The sequence below is a fragment of the Microtus oregoni genome, unplaced genomic scaffold (genome assembly GCF_018167655.1).
Source record: "Microtus oregoni isolate MIOR12 unplaced genomic scaffold, Mior012 000020F_ref0000438, whole genome shotgun sequence".
NCBI lineage: Eukaryota > Metazoa > Chordata > Mammalia > Rodentia > Cricetidae > Microtus > Microtus oregoni.
The window spans coordinates 9,187,279-9,201,222 of NW_024543079.1; the positions used below are offsets into that span (position 1 = coordinate 9,187,279).

A 13,944-nucleotide genomic window follows, 5' to 3' on the forward strand; every position below is an offset into this window, starting at 1 on the left:
TACTACCACCATGCATGGTTTTATGCAGTTCTGGGAGCCAGGGCTTCATGCAAGCCACCTTCAGGCAAATGAGTTGCTGCAGTCCCAGTTCTACCCAGATATTTTTAAATGTTAACCTTAAAAATTAATACTGTGGGGGTTAGAGAGATGGCTCAGAGGTTGAGAGCACTGGCTATTCTTCCAGAAGTCTTGAGCTCAATTCCCAGCAACCACATGGTGGCTCACAACCAATCCATGATGAGATCTGGTGCCCTCTTCTGACATGCCGGCTGAATAATGTATATATAGTAAATAAATAAATCTTGTATCCTGTCACTTGTATTGTTTTAATAAAATGTTGATTGGTCAGTAGCCAGGCAGAAGTATAGGCAGGGCAACGAGAATCTGAGAATTCTGGGAAGAGGAAAGACTGACTCAGTTTGCAGTCTTAACCCAGACACAGAGGAAGACTCACTAATAAAAGGTAGCAAGCCACACGCTGACACACACAAGAATTATAGGTTAATGTAGGATGTAAGACTTAGTAAGAAGCCTAAGCTAATAGGCCAACCAGTTTATGATTAATGCAGACCTCTGTGTATTTCTTTGGGACTGAAGAGTTGCAGGACAGAAACCTCTGTCAAAAAAAAAAAAAAAAAAAAAAGGCACCCAAAGTGGGGCAACTATAATCCACATAAAATTTGAGAGAGCTTGGGAAATAATCCTAGACACAAAAGAACAGAGTTAAGCACGGCTTCTTGGTAGCAACATTTTCTCAGGTGAGCTCTCTTTGCTAGAGGCAAGTGTGTCTCATTTAAGAGAGACTTCCTGACTCAGCTTTAGTTGAAAAAACTTTGCAGCCCCATTAAGAGGCCCCTCCCACCACAAAACACTTAAATAGTGTTTTAAGAATACCCAACAGCATGCTTCTAGGTGGTGTCCAGGGACCTCTGTCAACACTGCCTAGTTACTATTTTTGGCTATTAGACAGGGCCTTGCTTTTCTTAAACTCTTGATCCTCCTGGCTTACGTCTTCCCAGTTCTGAGATTATAAGAGTTCAACATCATGGCCCATTCATTCAATTCCATGTAGTGATTCAATAACCAAGCCCTGCTCGACTTACTGGCCAAGTAACCTTGCCAGGGGCCTAGACAAGGCAATGTTTATAACAGTGTTGTTATTTGGACTAGTATTCCAAGAGCAAGGTCCAAAGTAAACTTTATATTTAAAAACACTGGTGCTGTAGAAATGGCTCCATGGTTAAGGTAGTTCTAGCACCCATGCTGGGCAGCTCATAACCTCATGTAACAGCTCTAGGCAATCTGACAACTGGTCACCAAGTGTAACAACATACACATGCATGCATTAAAATACAACTAAAAACTTAAAATTTCCCTAAGTAAATAATAGACCAAATTTCAGTGACTTGGAAAACAACAGATAAAACGAACCTAAAATGAAAAATGGGAAATGGTATTAAAGGTATGTATCAACACAGCTAGATAGTTGCCATTTAGAGGAACTCAATAATCTAAAAGAATGGACCAAAATAATATTAAGTTACTTAAATTACAAGTCCTTTAAAATGCCAAGACTACAACACCATAAAGTACAAAAATCTCTTTGAAATTCTTAACTTCTGGATGCTGGTTAGGCATAAAACCTACCTTAAGATTTCTCTAAATTAGGGCTTGGCAACTTTTTCTAAATAGAAAATATTTTAAGATTGAAGGCTATATTGTTTGTTCCAACTACTCAGAATATGAAAATAGCCGCATCTGTTTATGAAAACAGGTGGCTCGCAGAGAGCACACACATTAGATACTAAAGGACCTTTCATAATAAGTGTAACCAACACTGGGGAACGGAGATGGACAATAGTGGATAGATACCAAAGGAAAATATCTCAATACAATGGGTAGGCACATGGTCAGTATTATTTCATGTGTCTTAAACCTGAGTACCTGTAGCTGCTGAGGAACATGGCTCCTCAGACTTAAATGCTACAGCAGTAAAGTTATTGTTACTGAAGTACTCACAAAGCTCATTCTAAATTAAAAAATCATAGACTTTACTAAGTGAATCTTTAACACAAAAATAACATTAACGAAATTAATGTTATGCCACAAGAATCAATAAAATTAGACAAGTAATTACTATTCAAAATTTTCTAGTTTAATACATTCTATCATACCAGTTTTTCTTCCTTGCTCATCTGCTTCCGAGCTTCCGACTGGGCTTTGAAATACTGGCTCATTTGTGTGAAGTCGCATTTGCTTAGGTTGGTAATCGTATTTTTCTCGTCATTAGTCATTTCCTAGTTAAATAAAAAGAATATAAATATATTGATAAGTTCTCCTATTTCTAGATGTCTAGAAAGGTAGCCAATCTTGGTAAGGTGTTTTTTTCTTGGGGGCGGGGGGACTGGAGAGTTGTTCTGTTATAAACTGTATTCTTTTAATATAAAAATATTTTAAGTGACTTATCATGGAGAAAAACTACTCATTTTTGAGGGGGATTCTTGACAAAAATACAAACCTTAGAAACACATTAATAAGCTACTTTAGGAATGAGAGAAACACTTTTTCTTATTTTCCTGTAGAACTACTACTCCTGTTCTTATTAAATCTGGCTTTAGAGAGCCTTAGTTGGTAAAATTTAACTCAGCTTGTTTACATTATCCAAGTGGAGACAATGCAATTTTTACCTAGGCTAACAGTATAAGTAGAGCCAATATGAATTAAAATGGAATATGAGGTCAGATTATTCCTGTGCAGAGACAGCACAGGACAATCCCTGCAAAAACAAACTGTCCTTTGTTCAGCTAGAATCGGGGTTTTCTTTTTAACCATCTGATCAATTCTCCTTCCTGTGTCACATGAAAGCTGAGAAGAAAAACATTTAGACATACATCTTTTACTATAATAAAATTCAAAAAAAGATTGATTAAACTATAGTTTGCTTTTTTTTAAAAAAAGAAAAAAACAAGCTATTAAAATATTAATGCATGGGCTTTACCTCCCAGTCAGCACTTTTGTGAACTATTAAGATATGAACACATGGGCCATAATACCTTTCTCCAATCTTTAAAGAAATTTTTTCTGAATATTTCCTTAGTAGTATATTCATGGTCAAGCATTTTTGCAAAGAATGTAGCTACTTCTTCTGCTTTGGGACTCAGCTTCATAACTTTACCTAAAGGAAGAAAATGATTCAAATCAGTGAGGAACATCATTCATATTCTATGTGTACTGAATACTGGAGACATCTTTACTGATGGCTTACCTCTCCAAAGTGTACAAAGGTCTGCTGATACATAATTATAACAACAACAGAGCAACATACTGTTATATATCTACTTATAAAATTTCTCCTTCTCTTTAGTAGATATTTACCTGGGTCTTTTTTTGGAGACTATGCCAGGTAATTGTTCCCAGGTGCCTGCTCAGGCAGGGATGACCTGGGGAAGGCCCAGCCACTCTTCCTTTTCCTTTCAGCAAGAAGGGTCCTTTACACCTCTTCAATGGTTTTTAAAAATCAAATCCTCAGAAGGACTCCTGCCACTGCTAAGCTAAGCAGCCTCTGTTCAAGAAGGGGAGGAAAGGATAGGGGCAGGGAGTGGAAGAAAGGAATTGTGGGGGAAAGAAATAGGCATCTTTCTTCTTCAAAGTAACGTGGGTGGAATATGAATAAAAATATATATTCATAGCAGGCAAGCCTAGATTTCCCACATTAAAAAACAAAACAAAACAAAAAAAAAAACTAAATAAGACCTTCCTCTAGAACCTTGCTACATAAAGTATGGTTCACAGACCAAAAGCATCACACACAAGTTTGTTATTATAACAAGTTTGAGAGGCCTCAATCCTAGACCTAGAATCAAAAACTGTATTGTGTGTGTGTGCGCATGTGTGCGTGCGTGCCTGTGTGTATGTATGTGTGCAACAGTGCCCATGTGGGGTCAGAACCTTGCCTTCCATCTTATTTTTGTAATAAGGTCACTCTGGTTCACTGCTACATTATCCATAACTGGCACAAAAGCTCATGCCATTCCTCCATAGGGACATGATGGAATTACAGACAAGCATGCTACTTCATCCAACTTTGATGTGGGTTCTAAGAGAACAACCTTAGGTCATTAGGCTTGAACAGCAAGTACTTTACCCACTGACTCATCCTCCTAGCCAGAAATGGCACTTTTGCAACACTAGTGTACACATAGAGTGAAATACATTGCAACTGAAACACTGGGAACAGCACCAGGAACCCACCTCTTTCAGAAAATCCCAAACAATCCACAGCACAAGGTATGGCTGGGTCTGGGCAGCATATAAGTATATGTAAAAACTGCTCTTAAAAAGCCCCTGTGTTCATAAGGAAAGCCACTAAACTAATAAGGGAATTTTGGAGGAGGCATAGGTTTTGTGTATCTTAGATCATAACCACCAGCGAAAGGAAAGTACGAGTTTAACCTATCAAATATTCAAAGAGAATATTGTATTCCTAGGGCCAATTTCTATCTTTTCTTTAAAAACAAAAACAAAACAAACTTTATAATGCTATAAAGAAGTACAATAACATTTGGCTGCATTCTAAATGAGATTAAATATAATCCCACGTATTTACAATTATGTAAGTACTAATAATTCAAAAGTATTCACATTCATTACAAAAATCTGAAAGTTAACCAGAAGCCTACTCCTTGTACAGTTCAGAAGACATCTTATCTTATAATGGCTGGAAGAGCTCTTCCTGGCTGTAGGAACACCGGGAATACAGGACAAAACTGAAACTTGTGTTGTAGCGGAGGATCAGCTTAGAAGACGTAATTTAAAAGGCCAATAGGTGGTGTAGTTCCTCCTCGGTCCTTCAAGCTTCTGTTTTGAAAAAAGACTTTGAGGAAGAGGTTTCTGCTCCTCCCCCACCCCACCCTCAGGTATGAATTAGAGTTGCTACCAAAACTGCAACATGTTTCAAATATAAAGAAAAAAATAATGAAGCCAAGGTGGCACTGGCTTATAACTGTACCATTCAAAAGGCTGAGACAGGAGGATTGTGTGTTTGAAGCTAGTCTAGGCTATAGAACCACTGTCTCAAAACAAAAATAGATAGGAACAAATTTAAATTAATGAGTTCCCTGATATGTTTCACATAAACTAAATATTCAATAATGTTTTTATTTTGGGGATGAGGGTATCTTTGGAACTATTTCACTGGGTTTGTCCCAATAAAGTCACTACTATGACTCTTTTTTGTTGTAAACAGGCTGTGGAAAGATTAAACAAGCGCTCCTACAGTATAAGTTTCCAGCAATAGTACTCTGTGAAGGAAGCTGAAAGCCTGGAAACAGAAACTGCTGAGTCAGCTGTCAGTGAAGGTTCAGAGCTGAGGCTGCCATTCTGTGTTTCAGCAACCAGGTCCTGTCTACCAGTACTTACTTATCAGCTTGGATTAACAAGTCAATTAGGAGTTTTACAGCCACAGGGAGGAAATACCAGGAGAACCAACAGAGAAAACACCAGTGTTCCTATAGTGGAGGGCTAGGAAAATGGAGGAATGAACCATAGCCAACAATGTGCTTTTCCGGGCCTTAGTTTCCTATACTGAAAAGTAAGAGAAACCCCAAGAGAAAGGATCTAGTATCCATCCTTCATCACCTTGACTTTCACAGTGTGGCTTTTCCAGCTCAGCTTTCTAAAGCTAATAAGCCCAGACAGGTTACAAAATACCAGCAATTGTCTTTCCCAAGGCCTTAGATTTTATGTTCTCATCAAGAAGTTCAACTATTTTTATAAGAGTCTCCAGGAATCACCCAGTATGTAGGTTATCTTGTACTTTTTGATCAAACTGTTTTGCAGTCAGACCATGAAGTGTTTTATGCTGTCAACTTCTTAAATAGTTTGAATTAGTAGTTTCTATCTATTGATAGGATTTGAGTGTCTGAATACAAGCATATTCATTTTCCTGATGTACAGAATGAGCCCTATGGTCAAAACTAGTTGAACATCCCTCATCGGAAACATCTGAAACCAAAAGTATTTAGGCTTTCACTTCTCCCCCTTCCCCATCCAGATTTTGTGGTGCTTGATGTGGGGTATGTGTGTGTAAAGAAATGAAGTATCAGGCTGGGCATGATGATGCACATCTTAATTCCAGCACTCAGGAGGTAGAGACAGGTAGACCTCTGAGCTCAAGGCCAGCCAAGGCTATGTAGTGAGACCCTGTCTCAAAAATAAATAAATAAATAAATAGATAAATAAATAAATAAATAAATAAGAAAGAAAGGAAAAAAAGAAAAAAAAGAGAGAAAGAAAGAAATGAGTTATGTTGAGGATGAGACCCAGGTTTATAACAAATTTGTTTCATACATTGTTTTAAATCCTAAAGTAATGTCACATAATCTTTAATGATATGGAGCACACAAGTTTCACTTTTCTTTTAAGTTGCACGTATTTATTTAGTGTGTGTGTGTGTGCGCGCACACACACAATGTGGTGGTCACTAACAACATGCAGGAATTGCTTGCTTCTTTCACCATGTGGACACTAGGGACTAAACTGAGGTCATCAAGCTTCACAGCAAGTGGCCTTATGGAGCCATCTTGGTGATCCTAAACATTTCATTTTGTAGTGTCATGTTGTAATTTAAATTTTAAAAAACTTTTCTGATATCCAGATTTCAAATGTTGGATGCTAATAAGCCTATTCTATCCTAAACCCACAGGCATCCACAGTCCTGAAGCAGTGCTGATGAACAAAGACATTCTAAATAACTAAGTGCTTGTCAGAGGTACTTCTTAGTAACTATCCTGTCCAGTGTTTCTCCAGATTGGCAAAGAGACTATTTGGTTCAGAAGCACCCTGTCCTACCCCTCATTTATTAAAGGGGACCAGAGATACTTAGTGAATCTTAAGCATACGTAGGGTTTGAGAAACAAGACTCTAGCATCCCTGGACAGAACTTTTGAAATGAAGGGGTGAGTTGGATATCATCAACTGTTAGTACACTGTCAGTAAAAGGTTTGTGAAAGACTACTCTCAAATCTCTCATCTTAAGGACAAAAACACAGATGATATAACTCTCAGCCAATTTGGAAAGTTCCAAGAAAACCAAATAGACCAAGTGGCACGTGCCTAGGAGCAGAGGCAGGTCGATGAACTGAATTCAAGGCCAGCTGATCTACCTTAGCAAGTTCAAAACCAGGTAGAGCTCTGTAGTTAGAAAATGTCTCAAAATAAACAAACAAACAAATAAATAAATAAAAATAAAAGTAAATAAACAAAAACAAGAGACCTAGGCAGAACATTCCTTTAAAATTCACCCATTGAAGACAGTGTTACATTACATAGTGAGTGATACAGTTTATGATGTCTATCTACAGGCTGAATGAAGGCAGCTAAATCCTTTGTCAAATACTATTTCTAATGATAAGCAATTTATTGGTATATATTATTATCACCAAAATAAAATGCTAGTATTTGAGTAAGGCTTTTCTAACAAATCCTCAGAACAGAACAGCTTTACTGCTTCCTAGAAACTGAGTTCCGATAAAACCTTCCATGAGCTGACAATAGGCTGGCTATGAGCCCCAAAGATAAACCTTTTAGGATTACAGATAAGATACCAATAGCCCCTTTACTTATGGTATTTTTTTTAAGCAGCAAATGGGCCCTTATGAATTAAGCACCCAAGGTTCCTTTCCCAAACCACACAAGGTCAATAAAGTGAAGCAACTACATAGGACTGTCCAGCAGAGGTGGCGCCTTCACTTTCTATCCCAACTGAAGCAAACTCTTAGTCAAAATTCAAACGACCTGAAATAACTCACCATCATAGTAAAACTTGACACCCTCTGGGAGAGGCTCATATGGTGGAGCAAAGACAGGCCCTTTATGTTCTAAAAATTTCCACTTGATGCCTTCAGGATAGCGTTCTTCCTCCCACCTTTCAAAGACAAGGCACAAAATTATTAAGTGATCCCTTTATGTAATAAAAAAGATTCTTACCTATCAAATGCTAAAATAATTAAGCAACTGATGGTACTCATTCAAAGGCTGGATAAGAATAACCTGCTTCTTACTGAAAAGGCAACAATTTCAAGCTTGATGAAAGAATGTGGTGACTATTTCATTTAACAGTTTCAGTACAAAGATAGTAGATATAAAGACCATCATTCAAAGAGCCCAGTAATAACTAGTGAATATGAAAATGGGGATAACTGTTCTACCATGGTACTCTAACAATATGCCACAGTGGTATACGCAAAGGAGGCATTACTATACTAATGAAATGCAGGTGAAAGTTTAGGGAAAATTACAAAACACAGGCAGGCAGGATGTCACACGCCTATAGTCCCAGCACTCAGAAGGCAGATGCAAGCAGAACTCTTGAGTTGTAGGACAGACTGGTCTACATATCTAGTTCTAGGACAGCCAAGGCTATATAGAAAGACTTTGTTTTAAGAAAACAAAACAATCAAACAAAAAAGTTCAAATGTAACAAGTGGATTGAAATAGTTTAACTGAGGCACACTGAGTTTAAGGAAGTTAAATATATCCAGCTAGCTAGCAAACACTTGCAAAATTCTAAATAAATCGCAGGTTAAATAATTTTCTGAAACGCTTTTATTTAAAAGAAAATCAAAACCAGGCAGTGGTAGCGCACGCCTTTAATCACAGCACTTGGGAGGCAGAGGCAGTCAGATCTATGTGAGTTCAAGGTCAGCCTGGTCTACAGAGCAAATTCCAAGACTGGCTCCATAAGCTACAGAGAAACCCTGTATCGAAAAACCGAAAGAAAGAAGGAAAGAAAGAAAGAAAGAAAGAAAGGAAGGAAGGAAGGAAATCAAGCACACAGAAAAACTATGGATAAAATAATTAACTGGATATATACAAAGAACTATTAAAATATATTACATTTCTATTTTGACTAATAAAGTTAGTTGTGGATAAATATACTTTTGCTATTATCCTTATAAAAGTGATCTTCTAATACATAGTTACAAGATATATTATCAGATCTAGCGAAGTCAGTACTTTTCTAGTGTCGTTCTTGTATTTAGTATGATTATAAATTCATCAATGAGTTCCAATGTATTTTACAGGTCAAGATCTACTGGAAGATCATGCATTGCATTTGGCAGATGTTTCTAATACCTCCTTTACACAGATTTACACAGTTTGAAAAGAAATCAGCTAGATAGAATGCATCTGACATACAGATTACTTTAACACTCAAATTCCATCTTTACTGCTACCTCCAAACAAGAAGAATTTCATGGACGCCTATTCTGGTTTGAGGGCTTTGTTTTAGTTTTCCTGAGACAAGGTTTCTCTGTGTAGCCCTGGCTATCCTAGAACTTGCTCTCTAAACCAGGATGGCCTCAAACTCAGAGATCTGCCTGTTTCTGCCTCTCAGGAGCTGGGATTAAAGGCATGTGCTGTGTGCCACCACTGCCTGGTTTGTTCTGCTACTATTTAATTCCAAGTCCAACATTTTTATAAGAAACACGAATCCCATCAAGTTGTAATAATAATGTTATATAAAACTGCAGTCAACATATATTGTCAAGTAATTTTCAACAAGACTTATGACCATCCAATGGTTAGAATACAGATTTTAAACACTGGAGTTTGCAAAGAGGACAAAATAACAAAAGTTAACACAAAATGAACCAAGAAATTAAAATTCTAAATGTAAGAGTTAAAATGCATTTGGACATCTAGGAGAAAATAAAGGGAAACAGCTTCACAACATTGGGTTTAGCAGTGATTTCTTGGACATAATATCAAAAGTAACAACGATAAAACTATACATAAGTTGGGCGACATCAAAAGTAAAAATACCTTTGGGTCAAATGGCATGTTCAAGAAAGTAAAAGGCAACCCACAATGAAAGAAAATATCTGAAAGCTGGAAATGCAATAAAGGGTTAATATGAATACACAAAGAACTCCTTGTTGGGTCTAATGGCATGGGTCTACAGTCCACGTAACTTGAAAGGCTGAGGGAAAATGAAAATTTGAGCCAGGAATCCAAGGTCAGCTGGGGGCAACAACAAGGGAGGCTGATTCTTCTCTCTCCCCCACAATCAAATTTGCATTTATTTACTTGTATGAATATTTTGCTTACATGCATGTATGTGCACCATGTGTGCATTTTGGATTCCCTGAAAATGGAGTTACAGACATCATTATGTGAGTGCTAGGAATCAAACCCGGGTCCTTTGAAACAGTAACAAGTGCTCTTTACCACTGAGCCTTCTCTCCAGCCCAGGAGGCCAATTCTTAAACAAAGAAACAAATGCTGGGTAGCAATAGTAGAAATGCCTCCAGAGTATACAAGGATTCTAACTTCTATTTCTGTCCCACCAACATTTTTTGGTTCCCATCTTAATATGTCTCATTATAGGTTTGTAAGTGTAGTCTCTCATTACAACTTTGATTTAAGTTAAAATGACAAATTTTATGTGCATTTTAAATATACATTCACATGACATTACAAGTAAGTATTTAAGAATGGAGCTAGAAAACATCATTTTGAGAAAGGCAACCCAGACCCAGAAAGACAATTATCATATGTATTTACTCATAAGTGGTTTCTAAACATGAAGCAAAGAAAACCAACCTACAAATCACAATCTCAGAGAACCTAGACAACAAAGAGGACCCTAAGAGAGACATACAGGGATCAAATCAATATGGGAAGTAGAAAAAGATAAGATCTCCTGAGTAAAGTGGGACCATGGGGATCATGGAAGAGGGTTGAAGGGGAGAGAGCAGAGAAAAATGCCTTAACTCAATAAAATCAATAAAAAATATACTATATGAAAAAAACCAACTATTTAAATGATACTTTTTTAAAGTGAAGATTCTTATAAAGTCTAAGATCTGAAAGGAACAACAAAGTCCTCCTATAACCAACTTTACAGACAAGAAAATACTCTACTAGCTGATGACAAAAGCCTGGATGCAGGAAAATATCTAATCCCCAAACCGACTACTCTCCAATTCAGAGAAAAAGTCTGCGACCATGTGAAAGCTTCTTAAAGTGGCTTAAGTCTGTTGTAACAGTCATAGTGTAATTGTGGAGGGGTTCAGAACACCATGTTTCCCTTATATTCCTGTCAGCAACTCTATTGTTTCAAAATTAAGACTCCAAATCGTTTCTTACAATTCCTCCAAATTCAAATGGTTTTTCTTCTGGACTATGACAACTTAATATTTAAGCAAATTAAGAGATTCAATGAAAGCCAGGTGGTGGTGGCACACACCTTTAATCCCAGCACTCGAAAGGCAGGGTCTCTGAGTTTGAGGCCACCTGGTCTACAGAGCCAGTTTTAGGACAACCAGAATTGTTACACAGAGAAACCTTGTTTTCAAAAAAAAAGGGGGGGGGGGCAACAGAGAAAGATTCAATGATTCCCTGAAGAAAAAACTTCAGTTTAGCCAGAAAAATGGAACCTATCCTCCAATATATCAGCATTATCAGAGCGACATATATTACTGTTCAAATAAAATTACTTTGTTTGCCTTTGAACAACACCCCACACACATTCCACCAACTAAGAAATGTATGTATTCAAAATGTCTCCTCGATTGAGGGTTGGCTTCAAGTTAAGTAGCAATTTTATTAAAAGAAAAAAAAAGTGCAGCAGTGCAAAAGGGAATATAAAGTAGAAAAGTAGGTGCGCATGCTTTCTCAAGTCAAGGTCTCCAGATGTGAACAAGTATCTCTCCACAAAACTTTATGACTTTAAAACCCAACAGTATAGATTTCTAGAAGCTACCTACTAGAATGAAGGGAAGATTAGATGTGAGAAGAATACCAACAATCCATATTCATTATTTTTTTCTTTTTTATTTAATCATTATCACTGACATGACCCACGAGTCCTGGTCTTTTAATACTAATTCCTTTACAATATTATATTCCTAACTTCTTTTAGCACTTTCCTTGAAACACTATTTAAATTCCAACCTAGCACTAGTGATGAACTGTCCAGTTTCAAGTCTTTTCGTAAAGAATCGGTTGTTTAGAATTAATTTGGCTCTTGTTTTGTTTTTTTCTTTAAAGATGGCCAGTTGATTTGACAAGAATTTTTTTTAACACTACTAATTTATGCATGCTTTTCTTTAAAGATTTACTTTTGTTTTATGTATGTGAGTGCTTGCATGCATGTATGTATGTATGTATATTATATACAATACACAGGTAGTGCACAGAGGGCAGTTACAGAGGATAATGAGCTACCATGTAAAGAGCTAACTGGGTCCTTTGTAAGAGAAGCAGGTGTTCGGGAACACTGAGCCATTTCTTTAGATATGCCTTTGCAAAGTTTTCTTAAATCTGAGTGGAACTTGGTTCTACAAGGTCAGTCCAGAGACAAAAGTGTACTTAACCCAACACAGAGCAGAACTCTATGCAGTTCTATCAGCTTACACTATGCCACTGGACAGTGTTTGAGACAAACACACAAACTGAACAATGAGATTTGATAAAAGCACGCATAATCTACAGCAAAAAACTGTCAATTTCCAAACCAACTATCTTAAAAGGCTAGCTAGTTCCCCTCTGAACCAAAATAAAAAAAAAAAAATAGGGCTGGCGAGATGGCTCAGAGGTTAAGAGCACTGACTGCTATTCTGGAGGTCCTGAGTTCGATTCCCAGCAACCACATGGTGGCTGACAACCATCTGTAATGAGATCTGGTGCCCTCTTCTGGCCTGAGGGCATACATGGAGGCTGAACACCGTGTACATAATAAATAAAATAAATTTAAAAAAAAATAAATAAAAATAAAAATAAAACAAGTTTTGATCTCTTAGAATAAATGTATGGACAGAAGGGGAAGACTTGATTACCAAAGAAAGTAGAGCCAACTACAACAAACCTGGCTCTACAATCCTGTTGCTCTCAGACAGCATAGACTCCTAACTAGAACCTTAAGTCTGCATTGAGGATATAGCCTTCTAAGATGACAGTTCTTGCACAGATGAGCAGGAAAACGAAAGCTGCTATACCCAACTGGCCCTTTAAGATACAAAAATATTTTGTCTGGAGTAAACCCTATGGATTAACTCTAGAGTACCTAGGACAAAAACTAATTTACAGAGTTTCATTATTAATCTGCCTGTTCTTCCAGATTATAGTTTTAACTATTGGTATGACTGGCCCTGATGAAATTATTCTGTCTGTTTACCTGTCTTCAGCCCTTAACCTGCCTGTTTTGACATGCTACTGCAACTAGACTAACTGGCCTTGAGAATAATAGCATCAGTTTCAGGCTTTTGTCCAGTTTCATCAACAAATTTTGAATAGAAGGAACCTGTACCATACCCTACCAGAATTTAATATTCACAACAGGGAGGACCATGATGCATACTCCTTGACCAACAACTTTAAGTAGAAAATAACCCTGCTTATTATTAACACCCGAATCATCTGTTTGATCTAACAGAAGTATATCAGGTTGAAAGCAGAGTGCATTGTTTTTTATTCTGTGATAACTAAGAAATGAATATGATTGACCAGGACTAAGAAATTATAAGTTCACCTGGAGACATAAAGCGACAACAAAACTTCACCACTGAACTTAATTTGCAGCTAACTCAAATAGTTTCACAGATCTGTTTGCCAAGTAGGAGGATGATTTTCCTGCTTCACATCACCAATGATAAATCTGACTTGAATGGAAACTCTATGGTAAGCCCTCGAGAATGATGTTAATGGAAATTATCATTCATTCAAGAGATTTGTAGGTTTCCTAAGGACAGGACAGACATTGCTCCTGGTGATTTTTATAATTTGATTGCCAAGGGAGAAACACCAACTACTATAAACAAACTTTATGGGCAAAGATTAAGCTCTGTACCTGGCCTTATCCCTGGATGTTGTTTTTTATTGCCGATTCTATCTTACTTTAACAACTTCCTGATATTTTTTGGAACTATCTCTTCCAGTTTT

At 37.1% G+C, this 13,944-nt stretch overlaps 1 protein-coding gene across 1 annotated transcript in view; it reads right to left on the bottom strand.

The window, feature by feature from the left end:
• Top1 (DNA topoisomerase I) overlaps positions 1–13,944 on the bottom strand; it is an 83,942-nt gene that overhangs the window by 18,199 nt on the left and 51,799 nt on the right. The window contains exons 9-11 of the mRNA XM_041670288.1: positions 7,809–7,924; positions 3,054–3,175; positions 2,175–2,297 (exon numbers count right to left, since the gene is read on the bottom strand). Of these exons, the coding sequence (XP_041526222.1) occupies positions 2,175–2,297; positions 3,054–3,175; positions 7,809–7,924 (361 nt within the window). The remainder of the gene's footprint in view (positions 1–2,174; positions 2,298–3,053; positions 3,176–7,808; positions 7,925–13,944) is intronic.